Source organism: Lepisma saccharinum, chromosome 14, assembly GCF_977018435.1.
Source record: "Lepisma saccharinum chromosome 14, izLepSacc3.1, whole genome shotgun sequence".
NCBI classification, from domain to species: Eukaryota; Metazoa; Arthropoda; class Insecta; order Zygentoma; family Lepismatidae; genus Lepisma; species Lepisma saccharinum.
This window is the reverse complement of record NC_139242.1, coordinates 52,481,706-52,509,036: the sequence shown is the minus strand read 5'-3', so window position 1 is coordinate 52,509,036 and position 27,331 is coordinate 52,481,706. Positions and strand designations below refer to the sequence as shown.

At 39.9% G+C, this 27,331-nt stretch overlaps 1 protein-coding gene across 11 annotated transcripts in view; it reads left to right on the top strand.

The window, feature by feature from the left end:
• The window catches only part of SLO2 (slowpoke 2), a 388,893-nt gene that overhangs the window by 168,029 nt on the left and 193,533 nt on the right, over positions 1-27,331 (top strand). The window contains exon 1 of one of the 11 annotated variants that reach the window (XM_083135596.1): positions 21,392-21,678. The exons of the other annotated variants lie outside the window; for them this stretch is intronic. Within the exon in view, the coding sequence (XP_082991722.1) occupies positions 21,608-21,678 (71 nt within the window). The 5' untranslated portion in view covers positions 21,392-21,607. Of the gene's footprint in view, positions 1-21,391; positions 21,679-27,331 lie in introns of those variants that run through there. 11 annotated transcript variants of the gene reach the window in all.

The window sequence follows — 27,331 nt, the reverse complement described above, 5'->3', positions numbered from 1 at the left end:
AAGAACTTGTATTTTGCAATAATAATAATAATGCTTGAATGCGCACAGAACTCGAAAATTGATGCATTTTAGTACATCACATAGTGTATTTTGATGCATCAAAAGGTCATCATTAGGAGTTTATGTACTTTTATGTGTTAATGGAGTCAACATGTTTGGGTCAGTTGACACTTTTAACGTGCTATGTGTGTATGTATGCATTTTGTATCATTAAGCCTTTTCAAATATTTTATGAATCATCGGCCTTTAAGAAAAATCGTCCCTCCAAAAGGTCTATATGAGTTGCATTCATCGCAAGAAAATGGTCTTCTTCGATATTATGAGCCGAGAAGTCGCTTGAAATCTGAAGTTGTCGTGTAGGTGAGATGCGAGCATTACCATTAAACAAGTACTACAGTATCTCCTATTGTTCGCTAATGGGATTTGAATTTCTTCGTCTTCCCACGCAATCAATGTTCTTTGTTTCAGGACCTTTGAGGGAAGGTGTTGTTATAACGACCCGCCCGCAATCGGAAGAAGAAACTAGGTATACCCTGTCCCAACTATCTCTGGAGCAAGGTCGCGCATAGCGGCATAGAAGGGGAGGAAATCGAGTGGGCAGAGCGAAGCAGTACATGCTGCCGCGAAGGCTGGTAACTCCTGTCGCTTTCCTCACCTCCATACCGTTCACTCTCGCGTGTTCATTGGTGGAGCCGTCTCGCGTCGCTACTTTCAAAGAGACTCTATTTTGTTCGCCTTCTCCAGAGATAGCTGGGACAGAGTATAGCTTTCATAGCATCTTGTCACCAAATGAAGTAAAAGAAATAAATTAATGAAATCAGATCAACAGCATATTGGCTATTAACAATTTAAAATGCAATCCCAAGCACTTCTATTGCCCTAGCCGGGAATCTAACTCCGCAATACCTGATTACAAAAACAACCACGTAAACAACCTCCATAGTATTTAGATTTAAAAAGATGTTTCTTTACCTGTTTGTCTCACGTAGCATCTTGATTCTAAATACATCGATCTAAGGAAAGACGATAATTTTGGTACAAACTGCGAATGTGAAGAAGTTATTAATAAAACAGCGCACCAGAACACATTGATTTGCACGAAATTAATTAATATCGACTCAGTGATCCAATGTCGCTTATCAGCTCGTAACTTAATTAGTTTCATTACTTGCCGCCAGGAAATACCTTGCGCTGTCGGCACTGTTGCCACCTGGTGATTGTTTGGCGTACTACTTCCGCTCAATGTCTTTCCTTGACGAGAGAGACGTGAAGCTTACTCGCTATCAACACCCAACGTGCGAAACCTGCCGACTTCGTTATCGAACGCGTAGTGTGCTGAACTCACCCACGGTCGGAGGTTCGAGTCCTGGAGTAAGCATAGGTATTCCTTTGTGAATGTGAAATCATTCAGTTTTGTTAATATCAACAGGTGGAAAATCCTGGGGAAGGAGAAAGCGTGCCTCAGTAATCTACGAGTACCTGAGAATATTATGCGCATATAAGATATTGGTGCATATTATGAACTACGTCCTCTAAAATAACTCATAGGTAACTGTGTAACTGTCACTTTAATATTTCAGCTCACTTCTTCCAGCAATATATCCGGTGTTCTCGATGATCTCTAACTTTTAAGGAAATAATATCTGACTAAACTCTGGATTGCTAATGTATTGTAAAGGGTGTCCCAATAAAAGCGACGGATTTAATATGATGAATAGAACACTATTTTAAAGAAGAACGACAAATATGTTTACTTGCTTACAACGAGTAAATGCTCCGATTTAAGGATGCCAAGCTTGATTTACGCAACATGTTCTAACAATACCTTTATGAGTGATTGTTGCAGCTTAGTTGACGTGGAGGGTTACACAAAGGAACATTGAATTTTGATAGTGAAAACTCATTACAAGAATGGCAAGTGTAATGCAGAGACTTTAAGCAAGCTTTGTGCAATCCTTGGGCGTGAATGTGCACCTAGTGAGAGCAAGTTCGCAAGTTGATGATCAAGAAAATTGAGGAAACAGGTTTGACAACAGACATTAAAACACCGCGCTCTAAATCTAGTAGGTCTGTTGAGAACATAGTTATTGTGCGTGACAGTGTTATCGCGAGTCCAAAAAAATCTTTCATTCTTAAATCGGAACATTTACCCGTTGTAATGATGCAAAAATAGTTGCCACTTTGTAAAGTTACAGTATTTTCTTGAGCATATTAAATCCGTCGCTTTTATTGGGACACTCTTTATATTGAACTTGGAATTTAAAGTAGAAGGCGAACCACTCTACAACGTTCATCCGACAAGGAAATAGTTTTAGGGGCGTAAAACCTAAACATTATGGTAGAGTTCACGCCGATGCGGCACATGTAGTGTATCACTTGAATACCGACAAATCGAATGCAGGCTTGCGAGGCCTGTCACGCCGGTACTGTGTGTAATGTTAATTGTGATTGGTTATTTTTCTTCACTCCAATACGCAATATGGCTTAGCAATTATAATGGCCTGATCGCGATCTGAACTCAGAAGCTCAGCGTAAGACTAAACGATGTCGGCTTGTAAGCAAGGAGGCCGGGTTCGAATTGCGATTGACATGCAGTACAGTGGGCGGATCCCACTTCATATTGTAGGCCCAGTTACGATTTGCCGACCTCAAAACAAACTTAACTGGGTTCAAGTCTATATTTGTCCTTGCTTTATTGCTACCTTTAGCCAATCGCGGCGATGAGAATTGATGATGATAGATAAACTGATGGAGGAACACCCAGTCGGAGAGCTTAGGTGGCAAGATCGTCCACACAACACGCTCTAAATCTTCTATCGTTAACCATAACGCGAACAGAGCCCAGTGGTGGTAAAGCTATCGCCTGACAATCAAGGGGTTCCGAGTTCTATACCCGGATAATGGGTAACCTTTTAAGAGGGCACCTAAAGGTCATCCTCCTTCCACGTAGTACACTCCGGACTGCAGTTTGCAGACTAGCGAGGCTCTGTCGTCTCAACTCATATGGGTTTATGATTGTCCGTTCGTTCACCTCATCTTATGACCATTCATCCTCATCTTCACGATTATCCAAAAGTAAAAAAAATACGCGAAGTAAAATAAAGCAAATTAATTAATCCCACTTTAAACTGTGGGTCCGGTCCCATCAGAATATCTGAGCGCGAAAATAAAACACTGCTATCTGGAAGCTCGTTCTCGTTTTGTAGGTTAATCATTGGACTACTTATCCTCACCGAAACTTCACAGCGACAAAGCGTGCAGGTGAGACTTCAAGCTCGGATCGAGAAGCAATTGAATATATTAGCAACCGCTTCACGTCTCCCTTCATTATTCATGCGATGAGCAAGAAACAACCAGACTATGTTAATATTACATTGTCAAATTTACAGGAGGAACTCTCGGGAGGCGATGTACCGTCGCACCTTAACCTGCGAAGGAGGAAATTGGTTTTATACGCCTCGGCTACCAATAAACGTATCCAGCCTGATTCGGGATGCTGAATAATTCCAATGGGATCTGCCAATACAGTCTCCTGCCACTCAGGGAAGTTCCCTCCCCTCACCTTCTCCCTGGTTCGAAGTGATGGCGTTCCTTCAATTATTCACCTCCTTCTCCTAAGCGACTACCAGTATGGATGAAAGAGGAGATTGGCCTATCACATTACGGAGAATAAGCACGCTAAAATTTAGTCAGCTTTTTCCTTGCGTCTTGTTGTATTTGTTTTTTTCAGCCACTTTTGGCTAATTCCGGCGGTGGATACAGAATACTAGCCTGCTCGGTGACCGCGCACCGGTGTTTTCCGGTTCGAATCCCGGCCTGGGTGTTCTTTGCGAGGGTCCCTTCGTCAATTTCACATAATCATCGTTCCTCATGTGGCTATTAGGCAAGGAATGGCGTAAAAGCGACGCTAAATAATAAAAATACAGAGACATCCCTGCCCAGGCCGGGACCTTAGCCCTAAAACATAGGTGGCGAGATCAAAAATCGACCAATCAACGCGCTCGACCGGCATTGCTTTTGTATTCATCATTAAGATAAATTGAAGAGACATTTTGAACCTAAGGAACGTGTGGTAGAGGGAGATTATTTCCGTAACGTCTTTGGCAGTTATGCATTTGAAGCTTCGGAACGAGTCACAGCTCTCGAAGCAGCCAATTAACCAAGCGAGCCGCTGACGTCATCTCCACCCAGAACCTATCGCTAAGCCCCTTACTAAGGTTCTACACGCCCACTAGGCTCGCTAGACAGACTCGCGCAGTCCGCTGGAGATGTTCCGAAAGTAATTCGACTCTACACAGTGGAACGGTTTTAGAGTTGTTGATTTCAGCACCCAAATGTCAACCCTGTACTGCTTTTGCAGACTAACGAGGATCTGGCGCCTGGGCCTGCAGCCAGGATAATTCTCTGTAGGAACTGTGTCGTCCGTGATTATCCCTTCATTTATCTCATCGTATCCCCATTGCCGCTATTAACCAAAAGTTGCAGAAAAGCGACGTAAAATGATCGTAATTCGTAAATATCGTAATCCAATCAATCGTAAAATGGATATACTGTAATGTGTTGTTATTCATGAAAATATTTATGACATAATACCTGAAGAAGACTAAACTGTGTCTTAATACTTGCAAAGCCGTGATTCGAAATCTGGCCCTGCATCGAAATATGCTAACCACTACGCCACGAACGTTGCCTCTTGTTTTAATTCAGTAAGGACATAACACCGCTACATCTATCCGCGCCAATGTGGGCGAATATGAATTTCGTAAGCACTGCGACAGGTAAGTATGTAAGCTGACACTAAATAGGTAGTGTTAAGCGATTTGAAAGAGGACAGATAACAGTCAAAGCTCCGTAACAGATTTCACCATATATCCTCCGAAATCCTCCCAATTCATGAAACAACCTCGCTCTTGTTGCGACGTGTCATTTAATCGTCAAATTCTCAATAAGCGTCCAACTCAAATTGGATTTTCTATTCCTTCTTTGTTGTAAATACCCTAGAAAGATTTATCCACGCATTATATTGGATAACACCCTCTCTACGTGCCCTATGATTATCAATCATATTCGTCGTTGCTTTAGATATCTGTGTGTTAGTTTTATCCTCTAATTCATATTAGGTTTGTTTTTTTACATTTTTCAAACATAAGCTCTCTCTCCTCCCATTGCTCTCCCTTGATCTCTCTCCCCTCTTTTTTTCCTCAGGGCTCCTTTTACCTTTTCTCTTATTCTTATCTTTCCTTGTTCCTTTCTTCCTCTCTCTCTCTTCCTTTTCACTTTATTTCACACTCTTTCCTTTTTCTGTCTTTCAATGTGGAATACCATTTTTAGCTGGATTTTATTCAAAGGATTTAATTTTGGAAGTGTTAAATATGTCTTTTTTGATTTGGTAGTATTTATATTATTTTGAGATTGCGGTTTCAATCTTTTTCAGATTCAGATTTGGGATATTTAAACGTATATTATTGCTTATTATTTATATCTATTATGCGTAGGTGGATTTATTTTATGATGATTAATTTTTCCATCAATCTCTGTGGTTATTATTCCAATATATTTGGAGATTGGGGCAGTTTTTTGTATTTCATTAGGGTTAGGAATTGGGTATAATATTACATCTTTCTTATTTGAAAATTCTTCATTTTATAATTATAGTATATTATCTACTATATTTGGTGGAATATGAATACTTCCTTATTTATCTTCTAGTGGTTTAATTAATAGTTCATCTCTCTCTCACACAGAACAGTTATCCTCCTTTTCTTGTTCTCTTATTGAAACTAACTTATCTTAGCGCCTGTTTATTTTTCTTGCCTCTCTATAGTCTCAATTTTGCTTCTCCTCCTCTCTACCTAGGTATCTCCTTCCCTCCCTCCATCTTCCTCTCAGCACCATTCCTCCATCCTTCCTCTACACGTTCCTCAGTCTGACTCGTAAGTATACAACTTTTTCTGAACAATAAAAACGCGTGAAAAGTAACCTAGTGTGAAGATGCTTTTTCCTCCACGCCCCTTTCGAAGTTTCTTGTTTTTCTCCGCCGCCGGGTCCCCGCCGACCCTTCAACGTCCAGCAAGACTTTTCCTCTCTGCTCACGCTTTCTCGCCATCCTTCCCCAGAGATGGGGCCAACGCTTGCTGCAGCTCGACGTCCGACCCAACTAAATTCCGAAACTTCGAGATGAAGAGAACATGCAAGGAAGTGGAATTGACCGGGCAGCTCGTCCCTCTCGAACCCTTCTGAACCCAAGAAGCAAAAGATCTCCCAAGGATTACCTCGTTTCGCATTTCCTACTCCTCAAGGACGCAAACTCATTTCGAATTCCGACCTTAAGATCCGATTTCTGTTAATAGGACATTCCCCGAGAGATGAGATTCTTAATTTGCTCCCGACAGGTTTCGAGTTTCCTTGACCCGATACGAGCCGTAATATATGTATGTATGCAATGTGTGTGTGTGTTTTTAAAGAAGTAATTTTTCAATTATTCACTACTCGAAATCAACCTGACTTCAATTTCGCTGACTTTGTTCCTTGCTACAAAAACATTCTCACACCAGTATCTTCCTTAATATCAGTTTTAAGCCAAATTCTTTCGGACAATTTGACGTTCTTGCCACATGCAAACTATTCATGTGTGTGTGTGTCTATTTTTGGAAAGTTACTTTTAAAAAGAAAATGAGTTGCTGAAAAGTAACTGTAAGTTACTTTTACAGTCACTTTTTGCTGGAAATTTTCTTGCATACAAATTAGGCGATTCCACGAAAATCCTTTCACCTTAGCATCCAGTGAAGACACGTCGTTGGAAACCAGGCTGACAAACTTAGCTCTTCCTCACGTTACAAATTTTCAAGTTAATAATTAAAGTGTCGTAAAGTAATTGTAAATTAAGTGCTGATAGCCTTACTGCTATTGCAAAAGAAAACCGTTTTAGTTACAGCTCCTTACTTTTGAAAGTAGCTAGTTACAGTTAGAATTCCTAAAAAAGTAAGTGTTACTTGCAACGTAGTTACATGTAACTAGTTACTTCCAAATACTGATATGCGAATATATTAATATTTTAATTTTGTAGTAAATCATACTTTTATTCATTACTTTGAAAAGCACAAAAAATAAATGTAAATGTGAAAGTAACTGTTATTTCTAAACACCCTGTAGCTAGCGGAGGATGGGCGTTCCCCTACAAAGTCAGGATCAATTATTGCATGAGAGGATGGTATTACAGCTTCTCGTAATGAAGGGTCTTCAAAAAAACAAAAAGGGGAGGAAAGGAGGAAGATATGGTAAAAGAAAAGATAAATGAAGGGGAGTAATAAAGATAAATTGTACATCATTGATCCGCCATCGGAGGAAACTCTTGAGGCCAGCCTCGCGATAAATGTTTAACTGTATCACAGAGCATCACGCTAAAATTCGTTGCCGGCTGCTTTGCTTTTTTTCTGGAGCAGCCTGGAGCGTGCAGTTACTAAGAGCACGCACGATAAGAAACATCTTTAGTCGGATAGTTACTTCTGAAACAACCCCTTAGTTTCAAAGTTTCCCGTTCTCTTACAAGGGTACCGCGACCATGAATCGAAGATGAGCCTCTCCCCCTGATCACGCGATCAGTGTTGCCATCTGCGATTTCAATTTCAGTGTTGCCATCTGCGATTTCATTTTCAGTGTTGCCATCTGCGATTTAAATTTCAGTGTTGCCATCTGCGATTTGAGTTTCAGTGTTGCCATCTTCTGCAAGGATCAAAACTACAGCTGATATCTGTATCGGTATCGGAACGTATCGGTTTGGGATATCGGTAAGAGTATGGGTATTGGTTCAAAGTGGTATCGGCTCAGCCCTAATCAAAACTCCTCTCAAATTGTCATTTACCATTCTTTTGCACATCGAAGACGTCAGCTTTTTCCTCTGCCGCTTCAAAACAATACGTGAAGTGAACTTTACTCTCAGTAAACTTTGGCAAACTTTTTATTGAACTCGAAAACAATTCCAAAGTGCTGCGAACGGAATTGCAGGTCATTTTGTGATAAATTGCAGTCATAAAAGCTAAGTTTATCCAATGAAATAGTACTAGGTGCCATAGAGAAAGTTTGAAACAAAAAAATTGGAAATTATATCTTTTACCGTGGCGTAGCACGAGAATATGTATTGAAATTACTACTTCCATATATTCTGTTCCACCTTCAAAAGACAGTTATCATTGGTAGCCAAGAAAGGGTGGGAAGAACAAGAGAAAGTTGAAGGTTTGGGAAATGTACATACGTAGTGTATACATAGGAGGCAAGAGTTGAATTTTATTAGATTTCTTTTGAAATTGAGAGACATGATTTTTCTATGTTACTATACAACTGTTTTCTGTAACTTTCCAAAAATGATAATTGTTTGTGTAATATATAGATTACCGTAACTATTTAGAATTTACGATTTATCGATATATATTTGTTATAAAGGACGTACAATTTATTCTGAATCGTCTGTGTTATAATATTGATTACAACAAATTTTGAAATTTTGTTTCTATTTTGAAAACATTATTTGGTTGTTTAATTATATTAAACTTAATCAATTGTTGTTTTTATATTTCACGTAACGCTTCAGTTCACTACGAATCATGATATTTTTCTTCTAGAAAAGTCGGGCTATGAACTGGAATAACCCCCCCCCCCCCCGGCCAGAAATCAATGATTGACCTCGGCATTGATCTATATTAGAATGGAAAATAAAGTTCGTAATCAAATATTAATGCGAAAATGTTTGTGTAATATATATGAACTAATTAATTATGATCACAAAAGTACATTGCCATGGCAACACAAGCTATCCATTATACATAGCTAACGTATATACGAGTAATATTGCAGTTACATTGCAGGTATAGCGCAGAGCCTAAGTGGCGACAAACTGTTCATTGCAAGGTAAATTTTCCCAGAAATGTTTCAGTTTCACAGAATTCTTCACGAAGGAATCCGAAGACGAAGCCAATTGAGCAAGAATAAGCCATTTAAGACTAACGAAATATAAAGGACTTCTGTCGGGTTAAAAACTAAAGATATTTGAGTTTGAACTTCAATTAAAGATTTACCGCTAGACCTACGTTTAAACGAGTTACATCAAAATTTAGCTTATTCAATTCTGCGTTAATCTATGCTAACCATTTTTATTAGAGTATGCCTTCAATTTTTTATCGACAAAAAAGGGCCATTTTTTTAGTTTTGCAAACGAACGCTATCTTTGAAATTCTGTAAATCTATGTATGTCCGTTGAACCGCGAAAACTGCCGATGGGCACTGCGAGACAATGTAATGCTTACGCTGTTGCCACGTTCAGCGAACAACTTGACTCTGCTGAATAAAATTCTGTATAAAATCGGTTTCGCAATGTGAGTTCACAATTATAATGCATTTTAAAAACATATGCAAAGAGCTTCAAAACAAGACCAATATTTTATTTGTAAGACTACCCAATACTAAGAAAACGTTGTTTCGCAAAATTGCTAAAAAGGGTTGTTTTTTTTAGAAATTTTAAAAACCTGAAAATTAATAATTGTGTTTAAAATCTTTCTGCCTGCATCCTTCTAAAATTTCACAACGATCGGAAAACCCGTTTTTGATTTATAGAGGATATTGTAAATATTTATAAAGAATCGCCGTCTGTAATTATTACTCATTATCACGGTAATTTCAAGTAGAGCAATCGTTTGCAAAACTAAAAAAACTGCCCTTTTTTCTTCTCATGACGATAAGAAATAAAAGGCACACTTGAATAAAAATGGAATGGTTAGCGTAGATTAACGTAGAATTGAAAAATCTGAATTCTGATGTAACTTGTTTTAACGTAGGTCTACCGGCTAATTTTTAATTGGGGTCCAAACTTGAGTATCTATAATTTTTAATCCGATAGTAATGTTCTATGAGAAGTTCAAGAATGGGAGAAATTACGAGTCATTACAAAGCATAGCCGCATATAAGGGGAGGGTCGCCTTATATACAATCAATAGGAAGATCCAAACCCTTCCTATTGGTTAAGTTAACATTTTGCATTCATTGCATAATCGATTTGATTTTGTTTATTTTACTTTGCTTCTCTGTCACTTTTGGCTAATCGCGACGATGAGGATATGATGAAATTGATAAAGGGACACTCGCAAAGAACACCCATGGCCAGGCTGGGATTCGAACACGGGAGCCTTGGTGTAGTAGTTGTACTAACCTCGGAGGTCGGCAATTATATAATCCAAGAAAAACCTCTCAAAATTGGTAAAAACACTACACACACACATATATGAAAGATTTTGTTTTGTGAAAACAAAAATAATCATATAATAAACATATACGAGGAGGAAACAGAAAATGTTTGAAAAATAAATTTTCTGAAGAAATTCTCCTTGTTTAATGGCTTCTATAGTTGACATCGCCTACCTCGTGCTCTGTTCTACACTAACCAAACTTTTTCATGAGTAACCTCACTGCAGTTATCTTCTCAACGAAGATATGATTTGGATAAAGAAAGCTTTCCTGTGTTGTTTTATATCTGCTGTGTTTCTCTTTACTCACACATGCATGTTCTAAACAAGAATTTTAAACTGAGTGAATAAGTTACCGTGTCCCTTTGAGTTACTTCGAGAGCAGAAAGTTGGTTCTCCAAAACTGGCACCTCTTCGCATACATAGGAAACTAAAATATGGAAGCAAGCAATGCAAAAACAACTTGTGCTTCTCTTGGTGAGTTTTGTTGATATTTTGTCACATTTTTCTAAATCAATCTCGAAGCCAGAACCAATGACATTTCATGGATCTGCATTAACTCCTAAGCTACGGAAATTTGCCACTTTGAAATGAGTAACGGCTTTCAATTAGGTTTTGTGAATTTTCATATAGCTTTCACTGTTTGCAGCAAAGAAAAATGACATACAATTTCAGAATGTAAAATGAAGGAACATGTTTGATTAACCTTGTATAATTCTTCCCTTCCCCCCAACCTTTCATCAAATCACTGGCTACCATATTGTTATGTGCACAGCTTTGTGATCATGTCCCAAGGTTCCTTATACCTGGTTCTAATGCTTCAATTCTATTCCTTTGATGTGGAATTTATCTTTCTTTCAAACGAGGGGTTCAGTGATCTTGAAAATTATCAGGTAGAGTAATGGAAAACAGAGGCAATAATGGGAATCATTTTAATCGTTAAATTTTTAAAAATGGCGTCCATTGGTTTTTTGTGTGGTGCACGTGTTCATCCATGGACCTTCATTTTATTTCTTCTTTCCCATCGATTTCTCGTGGCTAGGAGGTGTGGGGAGGGGGAAGGAATGGGGATGGCAATTGATGTTTCGACGTCATAAAAGATGGCTGAAACAAGAAAAGAAAGAAAGACCTAACACCCCAACTCTCAGGTGCACGTGATTGAAGTTTGCGCGATTGGCAACCAGGTGGCTCTGCTCTTTCAATATTGCACGCGGTCAGCGACGGAGAAACGAGGTCACACGTGTGATTTATGGCGGTAAAAATGTCGCGATCGGATTTCAAACGTTCAGGTCCAGGGTTACGACTTCCTACAAGGCGAAAAATACGCTAGTAAGGGAAAATGACGGGTATCTGGAAATACACAGCGAGGCTGCTCGAAAACGAGACTACCCCTTCTGCAACGTGAAGGGGTGGGTAGCGTTGGGAATCTATGGAGCAGCACAGCGCATAACGGCAGAGAATGGAAGAAAACGAGTGGACGGAGTAAAACACTGCGCGCTGATGTAAACTGCTGCAGAAGAGTTTTCCCCTCTACGCAATCACTTCCCCTCTCACGGGTTCATTGGTCGAGTCCTACTTGTGCAGAGGACTTGTTTTTGTTCGTTCACTCCAGAGATTCCAGGGAGAGAGCGTAACCCAGGGTTGAAACTTTTTATGCAAATTGTTCATATCGTCAAATATATCTGAATATGGGTATTGTATTAAAAATGACAGTTGCTGGTAAATTCGCCTTCGGTAGTTTCGACGAAAGTGATGAATGCGACAATGGTATGTTTTTATTGGTCATTGGCGTACACTGATAAGACCTCTCGCTGCTAAGGTCAATCTAGAAGGGTGTCTTGTAGGAGTTCGAATTATCTAATAGGTGTGGTACTGCTCACTGGCAATTGATATCGCAGCTGTACAGTCCACCTGCAAGATTCAGTCTTATGCTATTTCTCGTCAACATAAATGCATGAAAGTATGCTGTCAGAGCCAGCAGTAATTGACTTAAACTTTGGGTAAAGAGATCTCGAGTAACATTGTATGACAGTATAGCATCCTTAAGTAACATATGCTTCGTTTTTCATAAAATTATTCATGGATTTGTTCTATTTTACTTCGCTTTTCTGACACTTTTGCCTGATCGCAAAGACGGAAATGAAAAGTGATACAAGGGGTGTAAAGGGTGATCTTTCCCTGGACTGCATTTTGCCGACTAACGAGTCTGACGACTGGCCCCTATGGCCAGTATAATTCTGTGTTTTGTCCTTATGTGTGCTGGGTGCCCCTACAGCCTCAGCTTTTAATCTAAGTCAGAAAATTTTAAGATTTTAGTTATGGGGCTGGACACCGTATAATGCAACGGGTGCAAAATAGCCTTAGTGCTGACGCACCCAAAATTTTAAATTCAATCTCAAAAGTGATACAAGGAAAGTATAATCACGAACACACATGAACAGAAAACAACAAATCCCTACATAGGAAAATATTTCATGGTTGAGAGTCCAGATTTCAAAGCGTCTGCAAGAAAGTAGAATATATTTCGTAGACGACGAGAGGTTGGTTTCCTGGGCTAAATAGGAAAATAGGGTATGGAAGTACATCCTAGGAGTTGTAAAATTATGGAGGTGATGAAAATGGGATGATGTTAATGGGATAGGCATAGATATGAAGAGAAGTGTAAGCTCACAAGAACGAAGTAGTCAGAATGAATAAGATACAATGAGTTAAAGTAAACACAACAACATTCGCGTACTCGCACAAGTACTGCGAAGAAATACCGACAAGATCAGAAGGAAAAGAGATAAAGGCAGAAAAGAGAATGAAAATGAAATAACGGAGGAATGGTGAAGGTAAAAGTCAGATAGTTATGATAATGTACACAAAGTCACTCGCACAGGATGTGATAAAAGAAATTTGTTTAAGAAACAAACTAAGATTTCAAATAGGAAGAGTTTAGATTACTCAGCGAGGACTAACATTAACCAGTTTGCTTGGAAATGACTGGACTGGTTGTAAAAGAGTGAGTTCAATAAGTCAGAGAGTGGATCCGACAAGGACAAAGAAATAAAACAGAGAATGCAAGATAGACGTAAGAGGTGAACAGCCAGCGAGAAAAGGTAGCAAGAGAAATTGATAAATTATTGCAAAGACCAGGCTAGTTAAACGAGAAGATATGTAAGTTGCTGTTACATTCACAGAAAGGAGGAAGAACGGGTTGATTAGAAGTAAGACTGTAAGAGTGCAAACTTAATTCAAACAAAGATACTCATAGTAAGACTTTCAAGACCAACATAAAGAAAGAAGAAGAACTCAAAGGAAAGAGGAAAGAAGAGGGAAAACTTGGAAAAGAAGATTGTGAAAGCAAAATCCTAACCTAAACAATGACAAAAACACGCTGCGTAACACTCCCTCCGATTTGAGTGGAATCCAATCTGTTTCCGCAGAGACACACGATGTTTACTTTCCTCTCGACAAAAATCTGATGTAATTTCCTGTGTACGAAGCGGAGCGACGAGTACATGAAAGAAGCAAATTTCCACGGGAATGAAAATGGAAGAAAACAACTTTCCCTCTTCTCTCTGGAAAAGCTTTCCGACTTTTGCCAAGATGGCAGCAAGCGCCCTACATTTCCTTCATGATAATAGAGGCGAAAGATGGCCACGGACGATATGTCAGCGGGGAACCAATCCACGCCGGCTATGACGTCACGTTTTACGACGCGAGGAGAAAGCATGTTAATACAGAGTTGAGTATCTTCTTTCTTCGGTTCATTAGCGTTTCCGCCACCGCGTCGCTGTTGTCGGCTGCCCCGTTGTTTAATGAGGGAAACACCGGGGGGGGGGGGGGAGAACCTGCTCCGGACGTCGTGTGTTTTTTCCCTCGGTCTCACTTCGAGATATCGACCTGTGACGTCACTAGTTGGCACGGAGCAAACTAAGTTTTGACAAGAGTACGAAGCTTTTGCTTTCCGGTTCAGGAGCGACGGAAAATGCATGAATTCTTTAGATTCAGAGAAAAGGTTTCAGTTAGCTTAAAGGGTATGTTATTCTTTCTGTACGACAGATATCGGATAAGATTATTGGTTAAAAAAAAGTGGGGTAAATGGTAAAGTATTGAGAGCTGGTGCAGCAATATGAAAAGTTATGATGCGCAATTGGGATATACAAAATATCTCTTCGCGTAACAATCGCGCTAAGAGTATTTTCCAAAGTTTCGTTACGGTCCGTCATATGTAAATAGCCTACTGATTTTCAGAGCTCTTCAAAACGTTTGGCTGCTATGCAAATTTAAGATAAAAAGGATATCATTGTATGTCCATTGGTTTGTTCAAAACATCAGTGCTTGCCGCTTCGCTTTGTCTATCTCATCCAAACCATACTGGAATTCCTGTAGAACATGTTTCTCAATCTCGAAATATGTCTAGACTAGAGAAAAATTGGAAAATATCAGAAGAATTTGGAATCCTCAAATAGGAAAAAATCTACAAATTTCTGTAGAACATGTTTCTCAATCTTGAAATATGTCTAGACTAGAGAAAGATTGGAAAATATCAAAAGAATTTGGAATCCTCCAATAGGAAAAAAATCTACAAATTCCTGTAGAACATGTTTCTCAATCTCGAAATATGTCTAGACTAGAGAAAGATTGGAAAATATCAAAAGAATTTGGAATCCTCCAATAGGAAAAAAATCTACAAATTCCTGTAGAACATGTTTCTCAATCTCGAAATATGTCTAGACTAGAGAAAGATTGGAAAATATCAGAAGAATTTGGAATCCTCCAATAGGAAAAAATCTACAAATTCCTGTAGAACATGTTTCTCAATCTCGAAATATGTCTAGACTAGAGAAAGATTGGAAAATATCAGAAGAATTTGGAATCCTCCAATAGGAAAAAAATCTACAAATTCCTGTAGAACATGTTTCTCAATCTCGAAATATGTCTAGACTAGAGAAAGATTGGAAAATATCAGAAGAATTTGGAATCCTCCAATAGGAAAAAAATCTACAAATTCCTGTAGAACATGTTTCTCAATCTCGAAATATGTCTAGACTAGAGAAAGATTGGAAAATGTCAGAAGAATTTGGAATCCTCCAATAGGAAAAAAATCTACAAATTCCTGTAGAACATGTTTCTCAATCTCGAAATATGTCTAGACTAGAGAAAGATTGGAAAATATCAGAAGAATTTGGAATCCTCCAATAGGAAAAAAATCTACAAATTCCTGTAGAACATGTTTCTCAATCTCGAAATATGTCTAGACTAGAGAAAGATTGGAAAATATCAAAAGAATTTGGAATCCTCCAATAGGAAAAAAATCTACAAATTCCTGTAGAACATGTTTCTCAATCTCGAAATATGTCTAGACTAGAGAAAGATTGGAAAATATCAGAAGAATTTGGAATCCTCCAATAGGAAAAAAATCTACAAATTCCTGTAGAACATGTTTCTCAATCTCGAAATATGTCTAGACTAGAGAAAGATTGGAAAATATCAGAAGAATTTGGAATCCTCCAATAGGAAAAAAATCTACAAATTCCTGTAGAACATGTTTCTCAATCTCGAAATATGTCTAGACTAGAGAAAGATTGGAAAATGTCAGAAGAATTTGGAATCCTCCAATAGGAAAAAATCTACAAATTCCTGTAGAACATGTTTCTCAATCTCGAAATATGTCTAAACTAGAGAAAGATTGGAAAATATCAGAAGAATTTGGAATCCTCCAATTGGAAAAAAAAATCTACTTTTCGTCCACCATCTTGAAACGCTTTCAGCGATTTTACTTAAAACGCAATACCAGATCAACGGTCCAAGGTATCTAGGCACAAATTGGTGGCTTTGCCTCATTTCGACCCCTATTCCCCTTTTACACGACTCAAACTTTTAATTCAAGTGACGCCTTATAACTGCTGAATTTTTTGTTTCCTAATCTTCAACAATGTAGTTTAGGAAAATGGAGCAGAACTTCAGCTCTTCGCATGATTGTGAATAGCAGGTTCTCTTCCTCCGTCTTCAAACTTGTGGTTCGACTTTTATTAAATGCAAAACAAGATGTATCCAAAATCTGCTATAACAATTTCAGCTTAAAGCTCTATACTTAACGGCAAACGTACAAGTCAAAATGTGTGCGACATTGCCCCGATTCGATTCCTAATGTATGCATTATATTTTTAAAATGTAATAGGAATCTTGTACTCCAAATTATGCTCTAAAATTATTGCTAGTTTAGTTTCTTCATCTAGTTTTTCGCTACGGAGGAGAATCTCTTACGTTGCTAACGAGAAAGAAAGACAGCGTGACGTAGAAAGAAGGCTTGACATCTCCCCTGCTTTTGCTTCGTCATAGGAAATTACGTATTAATAGCAGGAGAAGAAGTCGGCCCCTCTAATTTCATAAGATTGGAGAACGGTGTCGACATTAGAAGGCCCTTTTCTCCTGAGAGTTCTCCCTCGTCCTTTGACGTTGTGGATTGAACAAGTGATGCCAACTCATTAGCTGGAGAAGGGTCTAACTCTCTGGAGTTCATAAATGTAAAGTTTCATTAGCTACTTGTTGCTAACGTGTTTCGCCTACGAATGGAAGACGTTTTCTTCCTTAACCTTTTCGTGCATTTAAACATGTTTGCTTTAAAGCCTTATCGATTTTTATTTGTAAATTATTGATAAGAATGTTCAGGTTGAGTAGCAGAGTTTGTGTGGGTAAGTATTGTGCGGTAAGTGTCTATGCACTGCTTCCGTAGACTGTGCCAGGAGAGGGTCTGCGAAGGGGTTGCTTGTGCACCTTTTCTGTCCCCTTTTTGTGCCCTTATTCCCCTAATAGGAGTAGTTGTAGTATTAATGTTAATAAGAGTAGCATAAGGGATGCATGGGTCCTGTCATCGGAATAATTTTCATCTGTCATTTTCTGCCAGTCTTCCTTCTGGTGGGAAATGCTGCATGTTGTGAGCTGATGTCCTCATTGCCACTCATTTGACGCACCCACAAAGACGTCAAACTGAAGATATCACATGCTATCTTCTGCAGTATGGTAAGCTTTTACATAATTAAATTCCCAAAAATTTGAAACTGTTTGGTTTTGCTTTGCCCGTAGCGGCAACTACTGTTTTAGTATACTCCATGATACCTTTAACTGAAATTTGCGTTTGCCGTCAATATAAATCGTGGACGTTGCAGGATTTAATTTTAGATTTTTTTTAAAAAAAGATTGAATTTTATATGCTTACCATTCTTTAAAATGACCAGCGAAAATAGCAGAATTAGTCACATTATTATCGCTTCAGACCTTACTTTGTATAATTACTTTGTACCTACATAATATTTAATTTTAGTTTTCAGGTTTTTCATGAGTTTTGAACATTTTATCTATTGAATCTGTCTTTTATGTACTTTCGTAATCTATGCCACGCCAAAAAAAACCTACATAAATCGACACCATTTTTAACGTTGTAAAATTTTTGCAGTTACGAGGGTAAATCAAAAAGTAAAGGCAATTTTCACATAACATCTTTATTTCCACTCAAGAAGAACAACTAAACATATCACTTTTCCACATATGTCCCATGCACGGCAATGTACTTTTGGTATCGTGCAATCAGTTTCTGTATCCCGTCCGCGAAGAAGGTGGTTGCTCGCAAAGCCACGTCAGCACCGCCTGATAATGGTATCCACCTGTTGGACGTTTTCTTCTGTGCGGGATGTTTTTGGGCGTCCACTTCGACTTTCATACACCTTTCGTTGAGTCATGGTGCTTGCTCCATACTGCGCTAACAGCCGACGGTGGATGTCCGTTTGACTTCTTCCGACCACAGAAAGCGCACCACGGGGCGCTATTCCTCGATGGTGCATTCGTGGAATGGTGCGACCATATGTGTGACCTTTTTGCTCCGCGACACTCGACTGAATGGGGCAGTGATGGATACTCATACTTCCACGTCACTCTAAGTATACACTGGTGACGTCAGATACACCCAGTCTTTGTTTATTACTGCGAAAACACAAAACTGCCTTTAGTTTTATATTTACCCTCGTATATTCCGTCATATTAATTTCTGGAGCCTCCAAAGAATTCATCGGTGGAAAAAGCGCTTAAATGCATCCTGGATAATAGAAAAACCTTTGCTCATAGCAAACATAACCTACAGAATTACATCTTTTGACTCGTTTTACCCTACTATAATTGTTTTGTTTATCAATCATACACAATACAAAACAATTGGATGACATTAGACACAATTTATACTTTGTCTTCATGAATACATTGCACTTAATTTAATGAAATATGCAACGTCCACCCACTGAGGAAGTAAAGGGGCCGAATTTTATTTGGGTCATCATTTAACGGGTAACCCATCACAGATCTCCTTCCACGTCATGTGCTTCCCTGTAAAAGATAAGGTGAAAAATACGTGGCACCCCCGTGGCCGCCAGTCGGTCCGTGTTCCCGGAGGAAGCAGACGCTACGCGGGATACTCTTGAGCGTTAGCTAGGCAGGCAGCGGCCTAGTGTGTCTTTCTCGGTCTAAGCAGGCGGGGTCAGCTGCAAAGGTCGTTTCCGCACTCTTGTACTTCTCCCTGTTTTCCTTCTGTGTTGGCTGCAAAGCTGCTGGTTGCTGCTTACTGAAGCCATCTGATCTCTTTCTAAAAAAAAAGAAGAAGAAGAGGAATGCTGCCCCAAAGAGCTCGCAGCAAAGAATGGTGCCCGACCGTAGTCAAGCGGCAACTACACCAAAAGACGTCGGACCTCACCAGGGACACTAATGCATTCACCAAGCACATTATAGCCCTGGGATCGTTCTGTGGCCTAGGCGTAGTCCTCCCCTGAGAGTCAAATGCAGACTCAGCTGAAAGTGGCCCCTGGGGAGACCTCCATTCCATGCTGGCATGCTCTAGCGTGTCTATTCACCTACAAGGACATTGGGTATTATATTTGACCTGGTTTAAATCTAGAAAGAGATTTGTACCAGGAGGAGAAACTGAAAGAAGTTGAAAAAGAACTACAAGAAGAAAGAGAAGGGGAAGCTTTCCGAGGATAAAATCCAGCAAGCTGGCAAAACCTCGGCTGTCTCTTGAATCTGCACGCTTCATCTAGATACCGGTGTGCGAAAAACCTCCACGTGGAAGGGAGACACACACACCCTAAGGTGCCTACCCTTACATGAGAGAATGAATCAGGATTTAAGGTGGTGTAGAAACTTACCGAAGGCCATCTGCAATGGCAAGTGTTAGTAGGTCCTACTCATTACGACTGACAACTCTGTTAGGATAAACGATCGAAGATAGGCTTTACGTCCGGGTACGTAATTTTGCGCGTTGAGTTGTCACCGTTAGAATACACGCACGCAACACCCTCCCCCCCCCCCCCCACGCCCTCCACTGGACCGCTGTAAAGCAAGGGAATAGCCGCCGAAGTCCCACGATGCTCGCCGTTGGCTACCATCCTTGGAGTTCACGGTGTTCTGGCTGCCTGCTGCCCAAATAATTACATTACCACCACCGTACTTGACTCTTTGTTGTATATCTTTAGAAAATAAGTAGACTTGCGCGCCATATCATAGTCCTAACGTCTGATCCGGAAACATTCAGCGTACAGTATCTGGGGAAATAACACTCTCACACAACTTTTTTTGTTCTCTTCCAGACGATCTTTCATGAACTGAGGCCTTTTCCTACTTTTCACAACAATTATGTGGGATTTTTTTAAGGGGGGGGGTCTGTTCCCTCCACGATAGCTATGGATAAAGCGAGTGGTCGGAGCGAAGCAGTACACGTTGCTGCGAACAGCTGGTCTTCACCCTCCACACAATACCGTTCTCTCTCTACTTGCGCAGAGACTTGTTTTCGGTCGCTTGCTTTTGAAATTCCCGGGACAGAGTATACATATGTAACAGGAGCAGAAGTCATTCACTATGTAGAATATTAAAGTGGTCTCTTCTTTGACACCCAAACACAAAAATGTTCAATAAGAATTAAGTATTTTTGAGTTTTTAAAGTAAAGAACGGCTACAACGTTAAACAGATTCAAACATATTTACTACTTTTTACATTTACGTGTTAGCTATATATTTTAAAAGTTCAGAGTTCGAAATAGCGTGAGGGAATGCAGAAAATGTGTCGTGGCCCTATATTAATGTGAATCACTGTATGTTGCATCCCCGAAAGGACCAGATATTTGCAGTCAAGGTTCAATACATGTTCAATAGGAATGTATATAGGTTCAGTCCCGAGTGTGGTCTGTATTTGCATAGTTGTTTTCTTAATTTACGTCGTCGACCTCCGTGGCGTAGTGGTTAGCGTAGTGCCCTACGATGCCAGGGTTCAAGATTCGAATTCCGGCCTGGGCATGTTCTTGAGTGTATCTTCATCAATTTCATCATATCATCGCTCATCCCCATCGTCGCGATTGTTCATCTACGTAGCGGAGTGGTTAACACATCGCGCTACGACGCCAGGGGTCCCCGGTTCGAATCCTGGCCGGCATGGATGTTTGTGAGTGTCCTTTCATCAATTTCATCATATCATCACTCATCCCCATCTTCAGAAGTGACAGAAAAGCGAAGTAAAATAAACCAAATCAATGAACCAACCAACCACCGATTAGACAAAAGTGGAAAAAACGCGACGCTAAATAACAAAAATTAAATTATTTCGTGTCGCTGTTCTGCCTCTTGAGGCGAATCGCCACATGAGTACGCTGTTTAGATTAAAATTATAAACATCTGTGGCAATTTTGTAATGACGAGGTCCCGGGTTCAACGCCCGTTGGAGGCACATAATGGTTCAGATCCTACTTAATGTTGTAGGTCAACTTCGGATAGCGTGTCTGTGTATAAAATGGACTTAAAAGACGAAGTCGAACCGTGAACTTTCGGTGGCTACATTGTGAGTCGGCTACTTTCTCTCAGAATAGCAAACTTAATGTAGAATGCACAGCGGAAGAAGTGGGAGTTATATGTAACGTTCCATTGCGAAGTTGTTGAAACAATTGACGCGCTGGTTCCGCAATAAACCCTATTCAACGGACAAGTCTCATTTCACACTCTGGCGAGAGCCACACGGCCCTATCGACAAAGCAAGAACTTCACTGGAACGGGCCAACAGCGCCTGCCCCAATCCGTGACTCCCAGTGTCACGTGCAGTTCTCCGCGTAGCTGGCTGAAGGTAGTAGCAGTTTGGCTACTTCACCTGTTGTGCCGCCAGGGCGCGCGAGTGTCGAATCCTTCAGTGCTTTGTAGCTTCTCTTTTGTTTTTTTTCTGTGGCCGCCGCGGGGAATGATTAAATCGGCGAGCTAGAGGGGCAGGGGGCGATAGTATGGCCTCGGAGCATTGTCGTGGTATTTCCACGACAGGGAAATAGTAGTTCCTTCCTGTGTGTGCGTTAATCTTACTTCCAGCCATGACATCGTCAAACAGGTACAGTTCTTACAACTGCCTGAACAGTTGGGACAGCTACGACAGGATACCGAGGTAAGTTACGTTGAATTTCTTTCATAGCTTTTGTTTTTTTTACCAAGACTATGAAATTCATAAAAGGCTGGTCGTCTTGGCCGAAAGTGTTCTCCGATGGTTCTGGATTCGAGTAGTGTGGTGTATTCTTTATCAACATTTATTCGTGAATTTAATCTGATCATCGCGATTAGCCTAAAGAGACGATAGAAGCCCTCGGCGGCTGAGTGGTTAGGGTCGCGCTACGTTCTTGCTTTGAATTCTTAGAAAGGCACATGTGTGTTATTGCGTGTGCCCCCACTATCACTTTCATGTGTTCAACACTCATCTTGAGTTTTTGTGTTTTTAGTCCACTGCATGCATAGAAAAGTTCGATTTTCATGGACGGATTTGGATAATTTTACTTACTCTTTTTTTAGCCACTTATGGCTAATCGCGAAGATGAGGATGGAATTTATTAAAGGACAGTCATAAAGAACATCCGTGCTCAGACCGGGATTCGAACCGGAATCTCTGGCGTCATAGCGCACAGAAAAGCTAAATGTGACTGGCCATACAATACAAACACTATATGCTTCCATCTGTATCGAACCCGGGATCCTTTACAAGGCTACGACGTTACCACGAGACCCTTGACAGACTGTTTCTCCCCTCGAGAATTATGTCGAATCCTTCTTTAGTTGATAGGTTTCTATGTTTTATGTAATATAAAATGTTTCTTTTTCTGAATCTGTAACCACAAATAAGATATGTGATCCAAAAATACAGCACCAGAAGTATTAAATCAGAGTAATTTCGCAGTTTTTTTTTTTTTATCCGGTTGTATACACCCTCTGTACTCCCTGGAGAATGGAAATATTTTGTATTGTATATGAAGATTTTGTTGTTCATGAATGTTTTCAGTTGATTTTAGCTCTCGGGAATGTGTTCTTGTGAAGTAAAGTACGTCTGTTACCTTAGCATGTTACTTTACCGTGTAGCAGAACTTCCCGCGCAAGTGAATATAGCACCCAAAACGACTTTCCACAACAGCAGCTATAATTTTACGTAGTTAGGTTAGGATTGGTACTAATAGTTATTTTCGACGTGTTCTTTCGCTATTTTAGTGTGCATACAAACAGTTTTTACTAACAAAAAACCGACGAAAGTACTCCGAAATTGCAGGTTTTAACTTGTGGGCCATTCTTTGGGATCAAATATCTCCGTTATTTGTGCTTTCCTAAAGCTGGAACCACTTTTACATTACGTAAAACATTGAAATCTGTCGATTATAAGAAAATTCGAAGTAATTCTCGAGGGGGTACAGTGGGTAAACGGCCCCTTAATATTTTGTTTTTATTCATTCACCCCGTTCCCGCAAAGCGAGGTTGAAGAATTAAAACAATAAGCTGAGAAAAGCCTGTGCTTTGTAATCAGTGAAAATTTATTCCTTAAAAAAATATATGACGTAAAATAAAAAATAACCAAAATAGCAAATGTGATAATTTGCCCACCATTAACTTGGCCACCGATTGTATAATCCATTTCAGATAAAGTGGCACATACTTAAACTGCTCAACCTCATAAAGTGTGCCATGAAGTGTGTAAACAGGAGTGTACAAGTAATATATTGGTCTACTTCGGCATTGTTTGCAAGAGGAAGATCGTCATGAATGTTTACAATTTATTTTTATCATGCAAGAACGATTGTGTGTACCAAATTTTGCGTTGACTTCAATTTTCGAGTTCTTTTTATGCACAGATAGGCTAATCGGGACTGGACCTGCCGTTTAAAGTGTGATCCGAACCACTATGTGCCTCCACCAGGAATCAAACCAGGGACGCCTTGACTACAAGGTGACGACGTTATCACAACGCCATCGGGGAGTCCCGCTCAACAGGTTTGGACTTCAGAGAAATAATTAATAATGGTTGCTACCTTGTTTTCTTTGAAGAATGGCAGAACTGGTTCCCAGATGGCACTTAGGTCGTTCAGAGCACCGGAAAATGGCGTCTTTTTTTATTGCTCTCTCTCTCTCTCTCTTTCTCTGTTGCAATGGAATTTTGATTATTCTCCCATCCTGCAAATTAGCGATTGTTTCTTTACTTCAACAATGGCTGAATTTGTATTGTTCCTTAAGTGAACAATTAGAATCTGTTGTGATAATCATTCCCTCCCTGCAGTTTACGATGGAATTATTTTTTTTACCCACAATTCCATTGTAAGCTACTTGTTCTTTGTCGACACTGATTTAAATCGCAAAGGGTCAACGGCCAGTGATGGTCACGTGTTATTCAGTTTTACACTGCGTGGTCTAGCGAATAGCGTAACGCACTGCAAACCACTATGGTTTAGTTTCCATGCATTGTTATTGAAATACAATAATAATAATGAGGCTATCGGTGCATCTATTTATTCATTCTCATCGTCCCGATTAAAGAAAAGAGCAATAAAAACGACGTAAAATAACTGTCGACAAATCAGATAAATAAAAATGCATCAGCTCAACAAAAAATGCCTAAACACTGTAACTCAGGTCAAATGTTTATACTCTGTCCCAGCTAACTGTAGAGCAGACTAAGGAAATCAAGTCTCTGCTCAAGTAGTGACAGGAGACGGCTCCACCAATGAACACGTGAGAGGAACGGAATTGCTTGGAGTGGGGGAAAGAGACTGCCTTCCCAGCAGCGTGTACTGCTTCGTTCTGGCCACTCGATTTCTCTCGCTTCTCTGACGCTATCCGCGGTCCTGCTCCACAGTTAGCTGGGACACGGTATAAGTGCATCAGCGAGAAAGATGCAGGAAGGTGCATAAAAAATCATCAATTGGTGATTAAAGTACATCTCGACATGGAAAGAAATAATTACTTGCATCAAATAGTGCACTTCGGCTTTACCTTTACAAATGACATGCAAAAATGCATGAAACTGTAAACATGATTATTGTCCAAGACCAAAAAGCACAGTTTAGTGTATCAGTCTAATCGTTTCTGATGCATCAAATACATTTGATGTATTTTGTTTTGTGTGTGTTAAAGAGCACGACCTATTCAGCGTCGCTGTACGTTGCCAACCTACCCGGTTCTGTAGTAGTTTTCACTCGGACGTCACAGGTTTGTCTCCACTGTCTTGTTGTGTTGACAACACCCATTTCATGTTACGGGCGTACAATGAGGAAGATTTAGTTTGATGTGGTCGAGCTTTGCTATCATAGGTGGTGTAGAGCTCATGCGATGAACTGGTTTCCTTGAAATTACCATGTGTGTGTACAGTCAAGAGGAAAATTGCCGTTGCCAGAGACTTACTGAAAAAACATCCTGAAGTTTCTACGGCTTTAACACAGCCTATCATGAAAAATAACTTTACCTCTTGATTTTTACCATTGTCTGCCTAAACAGAATATAGATTATAAGGATTGTAGGGTATGTTTAGATGATTTCATAACAAAATAATAATATTTTCCTTGTTGTGCAATAGTAAAAAGATAATTCTATTGAAACAATTGAATCTTGGCTCCAAATAAGTGTTTTTCTCAGGCACGATAGTACATATGTGTGTGTGTGTGTATATAGTGATATTTTCGTAACATCTACGGCTGTTGTACATTTGCAGCTTGAAAGCGAGTAATAACTCCAGAAACATCCAATCAACAAGCGAGTGGCTGAGGTCATCTCAACCCAGCATCAATCGCTAACGCTCTTGCTCACTGTTGGTAGGCTCGCTAGATAGATTCGCGCAGTCAGCTGGAGATATTCCGAAAATAACATGACTCTAACATCGTATCGCCGGCCACCGTGGCGGAGTGGTTAGCACACCGCGCCAGGAGTCCCGGGTTCGAATCTCAGGTTTTCTTTGCGAGTATCCTTTCATCAATTTCATTATGGCATCACTCATCCTCATCTTCGCGATTAGCCAAAAGCAAAGTAATATACACAAAATCAATCAAATCTAACATCGTATCTACAAGATATACAAGGAATGTTTCATAACTGCAACTGAAGGTCCTACGGTTGGCATATAAAGACTTGACTTCTGCCGGGTACTTGCGCGAATTAGCAATTATTCATCATCGAAGGCATCATGACTTCTGCGATTCTTTCAACGCTTCCACCGTAGCGGAGCGGTTAGCATAGCGCGCTGTCGGTGGGGGCCCCGGTTTCGAACCCCAGCTTGGACATAAGTGTTCTTGGTGTCAATTTTTATCCTCGTCGTCGCGATTACACAAAAGTGGCAGAAAAGCGACGCTACGTACTAAAATTCAAACAAAAATCAAATCTTTCAAGACTTCCACTACAATTATAGTTAATCGCGACGGTGAGGAGGACTGATAAATGAAATGAATGTAGTGTCGCCAATGAGGACACGAAACAAGTGGCGAGTTCTTGAGTATCTCTACCATCAACGTAGCTGTTGTGTGTTGGTAGTGAAAAAAATGGTTTAGATGGGCAAGTCGAGCGAATGCGAAGAATATTAAGTACACAAAAGAAACTTGTCTTAACACGGAATGCTGCGACCCTAAGGGTAGCAGGTTCGAATCCCGGTCTGAACATGCGTGTTGCTTTGTAAGTTCTCCTTCATCAATTGCATGTCACTCATCCTAATTTTCCCGATTAGCCAAAACTGGCAGAAAAGCGACGCTAAATAACAGAAATCGAAATCAAATCAAAAATAAATTATAAGTAAAACCCCTTAAGCCGCACTACCCGTATAGAAACTGTTAACAGAAAACTGTTTGCTTGGAAGCAAAGAATCTGAAACAAAACTATACAAATATATAATTATTTCAGATCCCACTATTCCAACATTCTGACGTATTTCCTAAGAATATTATTCATGTAAAGAGCATCACAGAATCATTTTTCCACATTTGGGAACATTCAGAAATATTCCCTATGAATGATATCCGTATAATGAGAATCAAAGATAATTTTCCCACATTTCATTCTGCGAAATTTATGGTCTACATATATGAATTACCCCTGTGCGTTAGTTGAACTGTAAATGACACGTGAACACTTGAGATGCCGTTGTTGACATTGCACATGGAAGACTAAACACATTACGAACAAGCGTGTCAGAAATACATCGGGGGATTGTTGCCTCCATCAACATTCGTCAAATATTGTCATTCCCCCGGGTCTCATGAATCGTGAAACAATACAAGCGACTCTCACATGTGGAAAAGCCTGATAACAGCTTACAAATGGATTGCGACCGCTGCGTGTGAAAATGATAACGGTGGTCTGGGATTAACACATGCACATGCAGGTTGTACTGGGTGAGTGCAGGCCGGCTCAACAAATTTCCAGGTATGTTTTTGAGGGGAGTTCCACCTTTTCTTCCTCCTACTCCCCCCCCCAAAAAAGCGTCATTTGCTTCTCTCAAAATCGCTGTAATTTTACAAGCATTATTTAGAAATAAAATAAATTATTTTGTTTCTGACAAAATATATTTAAATTTAACCCCGTGATGCAACAATCTGAGATCTATCAAGTGTTGTTTTTCCGTCAGGTAACGTGTGGTCATTATCGAGACCCATATTCGTTGTTATCTTAATTTCTAGACTTTCAAATACCACCCCCATTTGTCTTCATGTATCATTCGGGACTTCTCGAAAAAAGTAAGAGCATGGCATATCTCTTTGTTATGGTTATTTTACGTCGCTTTTCTGCCTATTAGCTTTATCGCGAGGATT